This window comes from Vicia villosa, linkage group LG6, assembly GCF_029867415.1.
Source record: "Vicia villosa cultivar HV-30 ecotype Madison, WI linkage group LG6, Vvil1.0, whole genome shotgun sequence".
Classification (NCBI taxonomy): Eukaryota; Viridiplantae; Streptophyta; class Magnoliopsida; order Fabales; family Fabaceae; genus Vicia; species Vicia villosa.
The window spans coordinates 16,140,523-16,158,716 of record NC_081185.1 but is presented as its reverse complement, the minus strand read 5'-3'; the positions used below and the strand labels follow the sequence as shown (position 1 = coordinate 16,158,716).

Sequence of the window (18,194 nt, the reverse complement as noted above, 5' to 3'; positions counted from 1 at the left end):
ATGGTTTTGATAAGCTTACACAAATCCATATCTTTAGAAATGGCCTTCAACCACAACCGAAAACTCTTTTGGATGCTACCGTGGGTGGTTCTTTGATGTCGAAGAGTGCAGAAGAAGCAATAGCTATTATTGATAGAATGACTCTCAACGATCATCAAGGACAACACAACCGAAGTATTTTGCAAAGAAAACCAGGAATCATTGAGTTAGGTACTAATGATGCAATACTTGCTTAAAACAAGTTATTGACTCAACAAGTGGATTTGCTCACTCAACAAATGTCAAAGCTTCCACAACTAGGCTATGGTGGAAGACAACAACCTTACCAAAATAACCAAGGTTACCAACAAAGAAGTAATAACCAAGGTTATTAACAAGGTTGGAGACAAGATCTCGGGCCTTCGAATCGTTAAAAGCCTTATCAAGGTGGCTACAATCAACAACCTCATGGTACAAATATCTCAATGGAGGACACTCTTAGTCAATTCATGCAATTTTCTATTGCTAGTCAAAAGAGTACCGATGCAGCCATCAAGAATCTTGAAACTCAAGTTGGTTAGTTGTCAAAACAACTTGCCGACCAACACAAAGATACTTTTCCAGCGAATACTCAAGAAAATCCTCGGGAGCACTGTAATTTTATTCTAACTCGTAGTGGGAGAACCATTGATATAGGGATAAGTGAGGTAGTTGAGGAAGATTATGTTGTAGTTGAAAAAGATAAGAAAATGATGAGATTGAAATAGAAAAAAATGTTGAGGGAGATTTAGTTGAAAAAGAGAGAAAAGAGAAAGAATTAATGGAAAAGGAAAATCTTGTTATAAAGGAGAAAAAGAAATTGAGAGAAAAAGAGAAAGGAAAGATGAAAGAGAATACAATTGTCATGCAAAATTTACCTTATCCCTATGCTCCATCAAAGAAGAATGATGCAAGGCATTATGCTAGGTTCTTGGATATATTTATCCAGTTTCAAATCAATATTCCATTTTCTGAGGTGTTAGAGCAAATGCCTACCTATGCAAAATTCATGAAGGATATTATTACAAAGAAGACGAGATTTACGGATAAGGAAGTCATAACTGTTAACTCGTGTTTGTGGTGTCGTTTTCTTTACCTCCCCGTTTCACTTGGGAGGACGGCACGCTAAACCCTTCACGCGAAATTTGGAAGGAGAATGCGCCCGTGGTGGGATGAATTTTATTTCAGTTCTTCCTACGATATCACACGAACTTTCTTATTTGTCCTACGAGTAGGAAAGGGGAAAAAAGATCTCAACTAAACCCTAGGAGTTTGCTAAGTGTGGGGATTTCACCTAGACTAGAAATTCTGGAGTCCGGGAGGTCGGTTATACATAGGGAAGTGTTTAAACACCCTACATATCTGTAGTACTCTACAGGAACCTTCTCTGTGTCATTGTGATTGTGTTTATTGCTATGATTGGGAAAGTTTCTCCTTTGTGTTAGGAGAAGGAATTGAATTGATTAAAAAAAGACAGACAGACAGACAAACTGACTATTTTTGGTATTTTATTAGCTCGCTGAGATTCCTTGTGAACCTCATGCCTACATATCCCTAGTGGAAGTCAGAGCTTAATGTAGTTCGGGGAACTAACTAGGGAAATTAATGTTTTTTGGTGCCTTGCTTGAAGCTCAAGGTTGAAGCTTGGAATTAAATCTCTGTTTACAGTAAAGAGACATGAAATTATCTCTACAGAGAGGTATTTGTACTATTCTACCACAAACATTTAAAGGAGTGACAGAATAACTGAATTCATTTCATTCAAGAGGGGGACCTTACTTGTGTGTGTGCAAGTATGCCAGTCAGATGCCTCTTAAATGAAAGAAAGATGCTCGTCCAAATTAGGGAAAGTGTACAAGTCTGGGGATGTGCCAGAGCATGTCTTTCAGAGTCCTAAATGGGAGACTTTGATTGAAATTGAAATTGAAATGTTTGTTTGTTTGAATGTGGTAGAGTAGTAAAAATATCTCTTTATAGAGATAAGCTATGTCTATCTACTGTATGAAAGATTTGACTTTAGCTGGCTTGTATGAGGCCCAAGCTTGAGGCTTTTTGATTGATTAATTAATATTATTGACTCTGGGAGATGACTCCACTGGGAATTAATTACAGGGTATGTTTGTGTTCTGTACAAAGCCCAGAATTGAGGCTGACTCTACTTAGGGAGACTCTATTTATGTGCCTTGTACAAAGCCCAAGGTTGTGGCGGACTCTTAAATGAATTAAGTATGGATGACTATATGGGGAAAGATCCTAAGTGTTAGGAATCTTTGACACATGAAAGATATGGTTTATCTGCCTTGTACAAAGCCCAAGGTTGTGGCTACTGAGTGATGAAGGACTCACTGGGGAGACTCTATTATCTGCCTTGTACAATGCCCAAGGTTGAGGCTGACTCTTGACAGGGGAGTTTTATTGTTTGGGTGCCTTGTATGAAGCCCAAGGTTGAGGCTAACTGTTTTTGTTGGTTTTGACTCTATTGAGGAGATTTTATCTATTAAAAGACTGTTTTTTGATGGAAGCTAACCCTTTCCAGGGATTTGACTCAGCTGGTGAATTTGTCTGTTAAAAGACTGACCTTATCATGTTTTTTTTTGGAGACTGACCCTTTCCAGGGGTTTTGACTCTTTTGGGGAAATTATCTCCTAAGAGAATGAAATCTATTTATTTTTGACATTTATTAATTGACTTTGGAGGCTAACCCTTTCCAGGGGTTTTTATTGAAATGATGGATTGATTTTAATTGACTTTGGAGGCTAACCCTTTCCAGGGATTTTTATGATTGAAAAGTGGATGGCAGAAAGATTATCTAGTGGAGACTCTTTGTTTAAAGCCCAAGATGAAGGCTGACTCAATGCTGAGGATGACCAAAACATAGATCCTAGACTCTACTAAGGAGGATTGATGAAGATAAGGGTGACAGAGACTGTCCATGTCTCTCATTCCAAAAATGTACTCAATGCAAAATTGAGACACACTTAGCTTGTTTTAAGTCTGGTTTAAATTGGAAGAAACTCACCAGGGTAGGCTAAAAGGTGACTAAAGACCTGTTCCTATGTTTATAAGAAACCTGATGGGTCCTTGTATACAAGCTCAAGAGGAAGCTGGAAATGCTTTTAAGAAGCCTGTGGGTCCTTGTACAAAGCCCAAGAGGAGGCTAATCGAGGGTCCTTGTTATAGCACAAGAGAAAGCTTATGTAGTTTTGAACTTATTTTGGCTCTAAGCAAATGGGTAAGAGGTTTCACCGGGAATAATTCCTCTTTGGGTGGATGTGTCCTATATCTTTGGATTCTAAGGTTTTTACCAAGATGTTTCACCGGGAATAATTCATCTTGGGGGTTTGAACTACAGATCTCTAATTAGGAAAGAGCCTTCACCGGGAAGACATTCTCAATCCTAGGTCATATTCCTATAATATATATATAGTTTAACTGTCCTAAGGTTTATACTCAAACGTAGTTCTAAACTAATATATGCACAGTTTATATTTGACAGTAATTTAAATAAAGACTGTAAATTGAAAGCTTGTAAAGCCTAACCTGGATGGAGTGGAGGCCATTGAAGAAGTATGTACAGAGCCTCAACAGTAATTTTTGTTGTTTTTGTTGATAACAGTTGAATGTATATGATAAACAGTTAATGGTTTTTGAAAAAACAGAAGAAGTGAAGATGGACAAAGGTCACATAGGTATCTGAAGAGTTTCACCGGGAATAATGCCCTTCAAATACCAGAAGAATGTTTTTGAAAACAGAAAGAAGATTTTGAAAATACAGTTTTGAAAACAAGCTAAGAAGAGAAGGTTTTTGGGACTTACACTCTATTAGAGGCCCAGTACTTTACAGTACTGGTGTAAAAGCAGTTGGAAATGATTTGGAATGACACAAGGTTTTGTTGTTTGAAAACCTTAATCATTTGATTTTATCAGAGATTGAAAACAGTTTTGAGATTTGACAAAAGTCAACTTAATTAAAGTAAAAATAAAGATTTTTACTTAATTAAGACCTAAACAATTAGGGTTTTATCATAAAATTATTTATAAAATGATTAGGTTAAATCAAAGTGAATATATATATTTTAAAGTATTTAAGAAAACATTTAAAACATACTATTTTAAACCTAATTAAAATACATGAAATAAATAATATTTTTATGATTTTTTTTTATTATTTATAAAATATATATATTAATCAACAAGTGTTTAAAAAATGAAGTCAAAATGAATTAATTTGATAAGTTAAATAATTGGTTAAAGTTGTGAAGGAATTAAGTTAGAAAAGTGATAAAAAAATAGGTTTTGGTCCTAGCAAGGCTTGAACTCACGCCCTTATAGCCACACACTCAAAACAACACCACTGAGCCAAACGCCAGTTGGTGACTATAACACGCGCGCATTTGGTTTTGTTTTAAAACAAGTTAGAAAAATCTGAAAAAAATAAAAGGATGAAAAAGTCTGGGGCGAGGGGGATTCGAACCCCAGACTTGTGGCATGATGATACTAAGGGCGCATGTGTGGCCACTAGGGCAAGTTGTTTTGTCGTTAATAAAACGCATACCATTCAAAATAAAATAAAACCTGCCCTGAGATTTCAAATTTGCGCGCCACCACCATCTTCGTCTTCAACCTCAAGCTCTCCATTTTTGGATTTCTGAACTCACTCGTTTCTCAACCATTTGTCATGATGTAAACACGAAACTTGCTCTAATTTCACTCACGACTCTAAATATGTAACTAACATGAACTATCATTAACTACATCTAACTAATTCATCAGAAATCGTGAAGAACCCTAAAATTTCAAAATCAAATTAAATGACTATGCTGAAAGATAAATGGATGATGATAGAGGGTTTTCAATCCTCTGATGATGCTGAACAAGATAGAATCGAGCTATTTCACAAAAGGTACTTAAATTAGAGAGGTGAAGTTCAGAAACTTACCTCTGAAAATGGAGATCGTGAGGATGATTGAGAGCACCTGGGTTTGAATGAATGATCTCAATAGCTTCCCTGAGACTCAATGATGCTAACTGGATGCTTATTGTAGCCTGAATCCTTCTGAATTGTTCTATGGGCCTCCCTCGATTTGAGCTTCAAGTGGACATGGAGGTTGTTGAATCCTGAGTTACAGATGAGCTGCAGCCATCTGGTTAGCTTCACTATGACCTGAGGAGTGTGTCTGGATGATTGGCTTGCCTTGAAACCTTCTGAATCACTCCATGGACCTCCAACTGCAAGTGCTCCAAAGTGAGAGCAACAATGGTGTTCCTCCACCTACAGAAGTGATCCAGGTGCTTGGATCACCTCAAATGACCTCCCTTGAGATGTTAGAATGCTCACTTCCCAAAGATATGCTTTGGTTTGAAGAAATCGATTCTTCTTGCCAAAGAACTTTGAAAAACAATGAACAAGAGGAGAGAAGGAGAAAGCAAGTAATATGGTTGCTTTGGTGTGTTTTTGAATGAGGAATGCATCTGTATTTATAGGCGAATGGATCAGTATAGCTGCAGAGGAGTGAGCTTCCTTAGTGAAGTTGATTTGCTTTCTTAGCCATGAAGGAATTTTGCAAATATCTCTTATGCAATGATGAGAATTTTGATTCCATTTGATCAATCCCCTAGCCCTCGATTTTGCTTGATCTTAGGGGACAATTCTGAGCCAGAAATGAGCTCTAATTGGTTGGTGAGAAGATTCCTTGGGTGATTCATCAATTTGCCATAAATTCACAAATGTAATCATTACATAATCACATGTTCTTGTTTTTAGAATCTTCTTCAATCCTTATGGCATGGTGAAAATGAATGCATGGCATGGTTTCAGATGTGTTATGGGTCGTGTAGCATCCATAAGAGAGGTTATTTGCACAAAATTTGCAAAGTCCAAAAGTGTCCATGACCTATAATTTTACTTCATGAGGCCAACTTTGAACAAGCATAACTCCTAGCTCAAATTGAATTTGGAGAAGGTTGAACACAATTTGGAAAGCCCTAAACATCTACTTCAAATCATTAGTTTATGTCTTCTTCAGAATCATTTAGGAAATTTGTGAAAAATGAGCCTAAAGTTGGATGAAAACTAGGTTAAAACACTTAGAAAAATTTCTAAGTGTTTATGACCTAAACTTCAAAATTTCCAAAACTTCATAAATGGTTGATCTTTTGAAAAAAGTTCCTTTGTAAGATGTTGTTTTATTTTGCAAGATCTACAACTTTCATGTTGGAAGTTTTTTGAGTTGTGTAGGTGAAATTTTGAGATCTCACCATGCCTTCAAAAACCCTAATTCCCGACTTTTCGCTCCTTGATGAATTTCTTTGAATTTCTTTGGCCAAATGACTTTGACATCCATATATTGATGATATTGATCTTTGAAAGTCATTTTTTGACCAAAAACCTTAAAAGTCAATGATGATCCTTCACAGTTGACTTTTTCCTGACAAAGTGAATTTTTGGGCTTTTGTGTAGAAATAAGATCTTCTCCACAAATGGATGATATAAATGGATTGTATGGAGGTAGTAGAGATCCTTGAATCATGTCTTGAGTTTTGGATTCATGCCCTGATCAGAAGTCAACTATCTTGGTGAATTAGGTCAAAACCCTAATTTGTCGACCATGTGAAAGTAATGACTGTAGACTTTGAATTGAAGTGTGATGTCCAGTAGACCTTGTAATATGAGTTATTTGAAGATGATTGATGTCTTTGAATGACCCTCTGAGGTTTTTTAGGGTTTCCCAAATGTGATCCCTGATTTCAGTCCTTGATAGGCTCAGAACCCTAGTCTGGCGACCTGAGTAAACCTGTACTCATATGACTGGATGTCTAATCAATCATAGATGAGAAAAGTGAAGTCTTTGAGCCTCATGATTGTATTAGGGACTAATCCTTGTATTGATTGATCCTTTGCCTGAGCTTTCTTGTCTTTGAGCATCCTCGATTAGGTACCAGATGGAGAAACGACTGCTCTGGGTACTTGTCTTGACCTGATGAAAAATCCTGAAGATATGTCATCTCAGGGGGGTCAAAAATTAGGGTATGACAGTGTTGTAGTGCTATCATTCAAAGAACTTTCCTTAAGAAAGAAATTGATCCTGGAAAAGTTACTTTACCGGTGACAACTGGCGATGTTTATGTTGGTAAGGGGTTTATTGATTTGGGTTCTATCATTAACTTGATTCTGTTGTCTCCTGTGAAAAGATTGGGAAACATTAAGTTAAAAGCAACAAGAATGACTTTGCAATTAGCCTACAAGTCCACCACTCATCCTCATGGGATTACAGAAGATTTTTTAGTTAAGGTTGATAAATTCTTTTTCCCGTTCGACATTCGTTGTACTTGATATGGAAGAAGATCATGATACACCATTAATTCTTGGAAGAACTTTCATGAAAACTGCTTGGATGATGATTGATATCGATGACGGTCTAATGAAAGTAAGAGTTCAAGATGAAGAGGTGCGTTTTAGTCTTTTTAAGGCAATGAAGCATTCCAACGATAAAAATGATTATTTTAGAGTAGATGGAATCGATGAAGCCATCATGAAAGTAAAGAAGGAAATCCATGTGTCTACTCCTCTTAAGAGAGCTATCACAAATGCTCTCTAAATCCTCAATAAGGATGAAGAGAAAGAGATTAAGGAATGTTTGAAATAGTTGGAAGCATTAGAAGAAATTCCTCCTTTGGAAGATGTGGTTGATGATTTGAAAACCAACTATCAAGGAGGAATGTAAGTTTGAATTGAAAATGCTTCCTTCACATTTGAAATATGCATTCCTTGAAAAGAATGAAATCAAACTGGTGATAATAAACAATGCCCTTTCTAAGGGTGAAGAAGAAAAATTACTTTGTGTCTTAGATAAAAATCAAGAGGAAATAGGTTGGACTCTTTCTGATCTCAAAGGAATAAGTCCATCCTTTTGTATGCACAAGAGTTTAATGGAGGACGATTTCAAGCCGGTGGCTCAACCACAAAGGCGATTGAATCTTGTGATTAAGGAAGTTGTTAGGAAAAAAGTGGTTAAAATGTTAGAGGCCGGGATGATTTATCCAATTTCGGATAGTGCTTGGTTGAGCCTCGTTGATGTGGTGCCCAAGAAAGATGGAATGACTGTGATTCGTAATGACAAGAATGAGCTAATTCCAAATATAACCGTAACAGGGTGGAGGATGTATATAGATTATCGTAGGCTAAATCAAGCTACGAGAAAAGATCATTTTCCTTTGCCTTTCATGGATCAAATGCTCGAAATATTATCCGGTCAACAATTTTATTGCTTCTTAAACGGTTATTCGGGGTACAATCAAATTGTAGTCAATCCTGAGGATCACGAGAAGACGGCTTTTACATGCCCCTTTGGTATTTTTTTCATATCATCGAATGCCTTTCGGGTTATGTAATGCACCAGCAACATTTCAACGATGTATGCAAACAATCTTTTCTGACTTAATTGAGAAGTGCATTGAAGTTTTTATGGATGACTTCTCAGTTTTTGGTCCTTCGTTTAATTTGTGCTTGAAAAATCTTGATACCGTTCTAAGAAGATGTGTGGAATCAAACTTGGTTCTTAATTGAGAGAAGTGGAATTTTATGGTGACGGAAGGCATTATTCTAGGCCACAAGGTTTCTTCAAGAGGCCTTGAGGTGGATCAAGCTAAAGTTGAAGTGATAGAGAAGTTGCCTCCTTCTTTGAACATGAAAGGGATTAGAAGCTTTTTGGGGCATGCCGACTTCTACCAAAGATTTATCAAAGATTTTTCCAAAGTTGCAAAGCCTTTAAGCAATCTGCTTAACAAAGATAAGTCTTTTATCTTCGATGATGCTTGCATGTTAGCTTTTAATGATTTGAAAGAAAAATTGAGTAATGCACCCATAATCATTGCACCAATTTGGTCTTTTTGCAATGCACAACTTGACAGGGTGTTGGAACAATTTGGTGTTAAGCATAAGGTTCCCACCCACAAACGAACGGTCAAGTCGAGAGATAAAAAGAAATATGGAAAAAATAGTTTCAAGCTCTAGGAAAGATTGGTCCCTTAAGCTTGATGAAGCATTGTGTGTAACATCCTGATTTTTATTAATATTTTTATTAATTATGTTAGTAATTATATTATTTGGTGTTTTTAATAATTACTTTCTTATTTAGTTGTTATGTGATATAATAATTATTTAAGTATATAATTATGTGAGTGTTTGTGTTGTTTGACTTAATTGAGTTATTAGAGATATATAACTAAATGGCCTAAGTTGTAGAAATATAATGGATGGATTGAGGGGTTAAGCCCAATTGACATAAGAGAGATAGTAAGAGTAGAAAGTTAGGGTTTTAGAGTTGGAGTCTCATAACTCATTTTGGGAGAGAAAGAAGAGAGAAGAGAAATAAGGGAGGAGCACTTGAGAGAAGAAGAAAAATTATGGAGGAAGCCTCAATTTTTGCAGCAAGTTTCAACATAGAGTCACATTGGAAAAATGGGCGTATCTCTCAATCCAACCGTTGGATCGTTGCGGTACTTGGACACAACGTTTCTGACCCGTAGAGGTAAGTTCTGACCGGAGCGATTTTGATTTTGTGAGTTTTAAGTTCGTCTGATAAGCTGATTCCCGAACTGGTTTTTAGGTGTGTCTCCAAATGATGTTAGAAATAATTTCTTTTGGAGAAAAGCTTAGAGCTGTGGTGAAAGAGTCCATATTTACCAAGATAAGGGTGAGGTTCTTTCATGATAAAGGGGTGTATGATAGTAGGTTATGGTGGGTAGATTTTATACTTGATATCCATGTTCTTCTATGTTACAATTTTGGGTAGTTGGTGGTTTGTTGGAAAGTGATGATATAAATGTGATAAGTTGTGTGCAATTGTTGATCTTTATGTATTAGATTATTGTGTTTGTTGTGGGTAAACCATTGATAGTGAAATAATGGGTGTTGTTGTAGAATTAGACATGGAGTAGAAATAGAAGTGAATTGAATTAATATAATATGATTATTAATTGGTTGATTTAACTAATAGTTGGATTAATTTCAATAAGTCTATTTAATTGGAAAATACTTGGACTTAGATAAATTATTCGGTTTGTCGGTAAATAACGGTGTCTTGAGAATTTGGCTGTAATTGTGTTTTAGTTGAATATCTATGTTGAGAATAATATATTGCTACGCCAATGATGTCGTTTCGATGATTAATATGATATCTAATTTAGTTAAATGTTAATTGGAAGTTGATTCAGTTTACTTGATAAATTGGCATACTGAGATTATTTTGAGAATTGACCGAAAATTGTGATTTTGGTTTGGACGCCTTTGTTGCGAATAATGTTGTGATTGCCAATAAGATTGTATTGTACATTGTTATGTGATTAACCTTATGGTATGAATCCTAGCGAATTGTCGTTAGTTAAGTTGATTATGATGATATGTTGGTATGTCGAGATGGTGATAAATCGTTGATTGTTGTTGATAGAGTTGATTGAATTGATTGAGTTGATAGAGTCGATTGTTATTGATAGAGTTTATTGTTGTGGATAGAGTTGATTGAGTTGATTGAGTTGTAGTCGAAAATTTGTCGCATAGCATAACATTGATAGTGTTGGCCTTTAATGGCAAAGATGATAGAGTTGGATGTTTGCCTCGGAATTACTGGGAATTGATAGCGTTGGGAGTTTACTCCAATGGTACCACATGCATATGCATAGTTTGAGTCGCATTTTGAATTGTTGTGTTTATGTAGTGAATGCTATGATGTGTGAATGCATAGTTTGCGAAGTTGAATTCATTTGATATGAATTGTTGATGGTTTAGATGTGATATATGTAAATGAAACATGCATGATGAGAATGCGAATATATATGTATTAATGATATATGTATATAAGTGGAATATATGAACCATGTTTTGCCATTGTTGATAGTTGTATTAATTTCCGTTGTGATTATGAAGTGTATGTTATTATGTGCTTGAATGACATACTTGTAAACTTGAATACATTGTTATAATTGATAGTTAACATTATTGTTGTGATGCAAATTGCTTATATTGAGAAGTGGTGAATTGTGTATGATCTTACCTTTGTTATATGTATTATCATACTTTCCTTTATAATGTTTGATATCTCACCCATTCTGCTGATGTTTCCCCTACCATGGGAAATGGGCAGGTACTCAAGTATACCTGTGGAAGTTTGTTTCTTCATCGAGTCCTGTTGGTGTGTCGCTCTGATACGTAGCACTCGGGGGTTGTTTATATTGTTGTTTCTATGTTGTTCATGTTATAATTGTTGAGTTCCAAATTGGATAATGAGAAGTACTATGATGTTTGAAGTTGTTTCCGATTAAATAAGATGATTTGTTTATAAAGCTAAATGTTATGATTCCGCTGCATATTAAATTGAATTTGGTTTGTCTAAGAGCTATTATAAGTTGTTTTGTGCTTCTCTGAGATTAAAGTGCTATGTATCTGTTTATAGTTGTTTATATGAAGTAAATGTGATATCCCAAATGCTTGTTGATAGTTTTTAAAATACTCTGATTTTTGCATTATAATTTCGGGTAGAATTAGGGGTGTTATATTGTGGGCCTATCGGACAACTTTCAAAGCTCCAATTGGTCTCACACCGTTTCAGATGGTTTACGGGAAAAGCTGGCACTTACTAGTTGAATTAGAGCATAAGGCTTTTTGGGCCTTGAAATTGTTAAATTTTGATCCAAAGTTGTGTGGGGAGAAGAGGAAAGTGCAACTCCATGAGTTGGATGAGTTAAGGTTAAGTGCTTATCATTCCAATACAATTTACAAAGAAAAGGTGAAATTCTACCATGATAACAAAATTCGTCTGAAAGATTTTAAAGTAGGCCAATTGGTGCTGCTTTTCAACTCCCGTTTGAAACTTTTTCCAAGAAAATTGAAATCGAAGTGGTCTAGACCATTTCTTGTAAAAGAGGTCAAAAACTTTGGTTCTATTGTGGTAGAGGATCCAAAAAAAAAGAATGGACAGTTAATGGTCAGAGGTTGAAGATGTATCGTGGATGTGAGTTTAATCGTGAAACAAGTGCTATTTCTCTAGGTGATCCTTGATCAGCTTTGACCGCCGACCTGACCGACATTAAACAAAGTTCTTATTGGAAGGCACCCCAATTTTGTGTATATTCATCATTTTTATTGCCTTTTTACTGTGTGTGCAATTTGCGTTTTTATCGAGCCAAAATAGACCTATCGGTAAATCTGAGTTTGCTGGTAGATAAAAAAATATGTTTCTGGTGTAGGGCGCATCGCGCGCCGTGGGAGTTTTTGTATCCCTCTTGGCAGAATGTTGCACGCGTCGCGCGCTCCTGACGGCGCGTAGCGCGCTCTGCGAAAAAAAGAAATTTTTTTTGGATTGGGCCCAAGTTGGGACCCGATCCACCTTTTTGTTGTTTAGTGGAAGTTAGGGTTTTAGAGGTTATTTTTCCTCTTTGCACTATTTTTCAAAGCTTCTTCTTCCTCTCTCACTCAAACACAATTTACACCTATATTGCTTAATTTTCGTTATCTCAATTCCTTTGGAAATGAGGGTAGAAGTACTCATGGAGAGGCCGATTGGGGAACTGCCTAAACAAGTCCTTGTGTGTCTCTCTCTCTCTCTCTCTCTGTCTCTCTCTCTCTCCCCCTCTCTTTCTCTCTCTCTTGCGTTTACTTGCAAAGTGTGAAAAAGTTGATTGTGCAATCAATACATAAAGATAATTTCTTCGTCTATTACTTAAAAATTGTTTTCGTTGAGTTGATTTTAATCAATGTGATTGTAATTGGTTTCTCATATAAACAAAATTGAAGAAAATTTTGATTTGAATAGGTTGCACACCAAGTGTTCGACAAATTGCTTAAGTAGGTATTTGTTTGATATTTCATTGGAAATTGATTACTATAGTGTGATTTATATTCAAACACAGTTGCTGAAATGTATTGATTGTTTTTCTCATCTTACGTATTTGTTCTATCGGTTAACGTATATCTTGTATTTTCGATAATAGTTCGGAATAGGCGATTATTGATTTGGGATTGTTTCCGCAAGCCATAGTTCGACATTTTCCAAAACAAAATTTTTATAAGAAAAATTTAAATACGATCTATTAAGCCTCTCTAGATCGTAGCTTATCGTCTAACATTGACCATTGTTACTTTATAAATGGAGGCAGAGATTCGGTACTTAATTGTTTCAATATATCTCAGATAATAGCTTATAAAAATTAAAATGTGATAAAATGTAGTTGCTGGGATTCAAAGACGTTCCCTCTGAATATTTTACCACTCAGTTTCTAGCAAAACCGAGGTAATAGGTCATAAAAAAATTTACAAAAAATTAATAGGTGATAAAAAATTGTTGTTGGGATTCGAAGATGTTTCCTCTAAATACTTTACTCCTCAGTTTCCAACAGTTTCCAACAAAACCGAGGTAATAGGTCATAAAGAAAATTTTAAAATAAATTTAAAAGGTGATAAAATGTAATTTCCAGAACTCAAAGGCGTATCTTCTAAATACTTTACCCCTCGATTTCAAGCAAAACCGATATGATAGATGGTATTTTTAAAAAAAATTAAAATGTAACGCGTGTATGATTTACACCTCAATTTTTTGTTGAGTAAGATGAAAGTTTTGTCATAAAATATATTATTATTTGTAGTAGTGACATATTCTCTGTGTATATGGTATCGAGAGAGAAATTTTTAAATATGGAAGCATTTCATATCTTTTTCACATATATGCAGAAATTTCTTGTCAAGTGGTCAACCCCATGAGTTCCTTCATCTTTGAATGCATAATTTAGCTAACTTACTTTGATTCAACGTTATGGATGACACTTTGTCCCATCCGTAATGGATATCTAGAACGGACAAAAAGTAAAAACCAGCATAAATGAATACGGGTACAAACTCAGATTGTGCCCAAATAATTATCCACTTAAATAAGAGGGAATGAGCACCTTAGTACCCACTCTGTCCCATACTCGCACATTATATATATTAATATACTTTAATTTATATTATTATATTAAAATAAATATTCATCAATTTTTAAAAATACATCGATGTTAAACCTTTACATTTGTAACAAGAGTGTTTGTTTATTTCATAATTCAACAATGTTTTTTTTTTTTTGACTGAACAATGATTTTTTTAAAACATTTAAATGTTCTTAAAAATTTAAAATGATATGATATTTTATAATTGGCATATTGTTATGAATATTTATGTTAGTGGATGTCCATCCATCTCCTAGTTCTTCATCTTCCTATTCCATACTTAATATGTGTTTAATATGTGTGATTTATCTCCCTTGAGTCCTATAAATAGAGACACATATTACAATGTAAAGCACACTTGAAATAAGATAAGATAATATTGCTATCTTTCTTCTCTATCTCTCTTTGATCTATATTGTTTTGGTTAATTTCATAACACGTTATCAGCACGAAACTCTACCGTGTGAGCGATTTTATGATCAATTTGCATAATCATGTTTTTTCTCTTTCGAGTAAGTTTTTAAGATTTTTCTTCATCTTATAGATTAAATTTTAGCATGCTATTCTATTATTTTTTTGTATAAGATTTCATTGGAAATTTTGTTTAATTAACACAATTATATATTTTAAAGTTGTCTATCATCGATAAGTTCTTGAAGCATCCCTGAAGGATTGCTTAAAGAATGATTGTTCAATTTTTATGAAAACAACAATTGTAATTTTCATGCATTCCTGAAGAATTGCATGAATAACGTGCATCCCAGAAGGATTATAAATATTATTATTTTTATTAGTAAACGATTTGTGATTGAGTTCCTGAAGAACTACAAAATATGATTGAGTTTCTGAAGAACTATAAAAAAATTGTGATTGTGATTGAGTTCCTGAAGAACTACAAAAAAAAAAACCTCTCTTAAACTAATGTTAAGATATCTCAAGAGAATTACTTAAAGAATTATTTTTCTTAATCGATATGAATGTATTTGATTAAAGTGTTTAATAATGAAATACTATTATATTGGTTTTGACTTATATTGGAGGTATCGAATATCTTTGTATTACACAACACAATTTGGACAGAAAATGGGTAATAGAAAAGCTACCGTCTTTTTTCTCGGGCTTGTACTACACTTATATTAGTACAATTGAAGCACATGTCATTGTAAACCTGTAGTTTACAAATTACACTTAAATGTGTCGTTGGTAAAACCGGTTGGGTCATCTCGGATTTAATATGACGCGGATAATTTGTATTGAAGAACCAGAAGTTTCTTCAATCCAGTCAATTTTTGTGTGTTTCTAAAGGAAAATAAAAATTTGAGAAATTACGATTTTATGACACTAATTGTTGCATCGACTAAAATATCATGCATATGTCTCTACTCACAACCAGAAGTTTGTGAAATTATTTTCTCAACTAATTAGACTAAGATCTTGTTTTCTGGATTTTTTAGAAATTCCTGTATAAGTATCACATATATTATTAAAATTGATATTGAATATCATGTAATATATGTTCATAAAAAGAAAATGGACCCGAAGATCCATTCTTTAGACGTCTAAAGTTAATTATATGGTTGATACTTATGAGATCATCAATTCTAAATTATATATTTGAAACACCCAAAGTATGATATTAAGATATTTATTCGCATTAAGCCAACAAGATACTATATCTTAGTCCTCCCTAATTTATTCTGATACTTCTCATCTAAATGAATATTTGGATGTGTTGTGTATATTCCAATTGCTCCAATATAATACATTAAGATGAGTCATGATAGAATATTGGAAAAATATAATTAATATGACTCTCAATTTTGAGGAAATAATTTGAGAAAATAATCAAATACTTGATTGCAGCCCAATAGGCTGATTATCACTCGATAAATTAATTTTCCCAATATTAGGGGGAGGGAAATGAACAGCTGAAATCATGAACAAGAAGTTCAAATGAACAATTTAAAATAAATTATTGTCTTGATCCTCGTACAAATCAATATGAACCAAATGTTCAAAATATTATTCATTTGCAAAGTTTATGAAATAAATTATCAGCTGATAATACTCCACTCAAAGTGGATTCTCTCATTGGATAATATAATAATGCAAATGAGTTGTTGTTGCGCCTGAAGCGTGGTATGAAAGTTGGTTCCAATGTTAAAAATCCTCTACTAAGAAAAGAAACTAAAGATGACCCAACTGAGGATATGAAAATGCTAAGAGCACTTTGATCTAATTTAATTTTCAGTTCCAGAAGAACAAATCAAGTACTTGATATATGAAATAAAGAGATCTCGATAAATTATGTCATGGATAAAATGGAATGGAACCGAAATTGAGATAACTAAATAAAGTCAATATTGACAATGCCTTTGTATACAATATAGCGGTAAAAGTGATCAATGGTAACGAGGATCATGAGTCAAATCTATTAAAGATTGTAGACTAAGTGAGAATTGGCCAAAATAAATATATTCAATTGAAGAAGAACTAAACTCACTTTACAAGTAACTCACTTTTGGACCTGTAGTCCGAACACCTCAAGATGTGAAACTAATGTGATATAAATGAGTTTTTGTGAAAAAGAAAAATAAGAATGATATAAAGTTTGATTTATTGCTCAATGATTTTCACAAAGACCTAAGATTGATTTTGATATATTCACCTGTAGTGGATTCAATCGATTTTTGATAATTAATTAGCCTTGTAACACATGAAGGACATAATTTGAACATGATGTGTGTAATGACATCTTATTTATATGGTTCACTTAATAGTGACATTTACCTGAAACTCCCTGAAGGGTTCAATATACCAGAGGCACGTAATTATGGATCTCGAGAAAATTACTACATCAAATTGAACAAGTCTCTGTATGAGCTGAAAGAATCTGGATGCATGTGGTATAATCGCCTCAGTGAATATTTACTAAATGATGAATATACAAATAATTCAATTTGTACTTGTATTTTCATAAAATGATGTGGATAAGAATTTGCAATACTAGTTATCTATGTGAATGTGATACATATTATTGGAACTCCTGAAGAGCTTCCAAAAGCTATAAATTCCTTAAAGAAAGAGTTTGAGATGAATGACCTAGGAAAAACAAAAATTATGTCTAGCCTTACAAATTGAGAATTTGGACAATGGAATATTTGTATATCAGGAAGATTATATAGAAAAGTGTTGAAACACTTCTATATGGACAAATCTCATTCGTTGTCTACTTCAATGATTGTTATATCATTAGATGTAGAGAAAGATCCTTTCAGGCCTCAAGAAAATAATTACAAAAGTTGTTTGGTCCTGAAGTACCATATCTTAGTGCAATTGGAGCACTAATGTAACTTGCTAATTATACATGTCTCAATATATCGTTTGTGGTCAATCTATTACCAAGATACAATGATTCGCCTACATGAAGACATTGGAAAACGGTCAAACATATACTTCGTTATCTTAAAGATGCTTGTTACTTGTCAGATTCTCACAATGGTAGATCAGAAACAGGCTATTTGTTTACATGTGATGGTACAACCATTTCATGGAGATATATGAAACAACTCATGGAAACAACTTCATCAAATCCTGCATAACTATTAGCACTACATGAAGTCATTTCGAAGAAGACATTTTAAGCAACGACTACAAAGAATATCGTCTCACATGTAAATTTCTGCATGAGGGGGGAGAAATACATATGTTTTGCACTCTTTTTTCCTTCACCATGGTTTTGTCCCATTGGGTTTTCCTGGTAAGGTTTTTAACGAGGCAATTCACATTCAAAGGATATTGTACTCTTTTTCCTTCACTAGAATTTTTCCCACTGGGTTTTTTTTAGTAAGGTTTTAACGAGGCATATCCTTAATGGACATCCAAGGGGGAGTGTTATGAATATTTATGTTAGTGGATGTCCATCCATCTCCTAGTTCTTCATCTTCCTATTCCATACTTAATATGTGTTTAATATGTGTGATTTATCTCCCTTGAGTCCTATAAATAGAGACACATATTACAATGTAAAGCACACTTGAAATAAGATAAGATAATATTGCTCTCTTTCTTCTCTATCTCTCTTTGATCTATATTGTTTTGGTTAATTTCATAACATATATTTATTTTTTATTAAAAATATGGATAACCGGTTCGGGTACATATGATGTTGTTACTCAAGCGGGTATGGGCTCGAGTAT

General features: G+C 34.2%; 1 protein-coding gene across 1 annotated transcript; it reads left to right on the top strand.

Annotated features, from left to right (window-relative positions):
• The first annotated feature begins 8,599 nt into the window (after nucleotides 1-8,599).
• On the top strand, nucleotides 8,600-9,031 carry LOC131613258 (uncharacterized mitochondrial protein AtMg00860-like). The gene has a single exon (XM_058884945.1). It carries the CDS (start codon nucleotides 8,600-8,602, stop codon nucleotides 9,029-9,031), a length of 432 nt encoding a protein of 143 aa, XP_058740928.1.
• Nucleotides 9,032-18,194: the final 9,163 nt, after the last annotated feature.

What these genes read in the sequence shown, in the direction of transcription:
- LOC131613258 (XM_058884945.1), top strand. Translation starts at nt 8,600, where the DNA reads ATGGTGACGGAAGGCATTATTCTAGGCCACAAGGTTTCTTCAAGAGGC.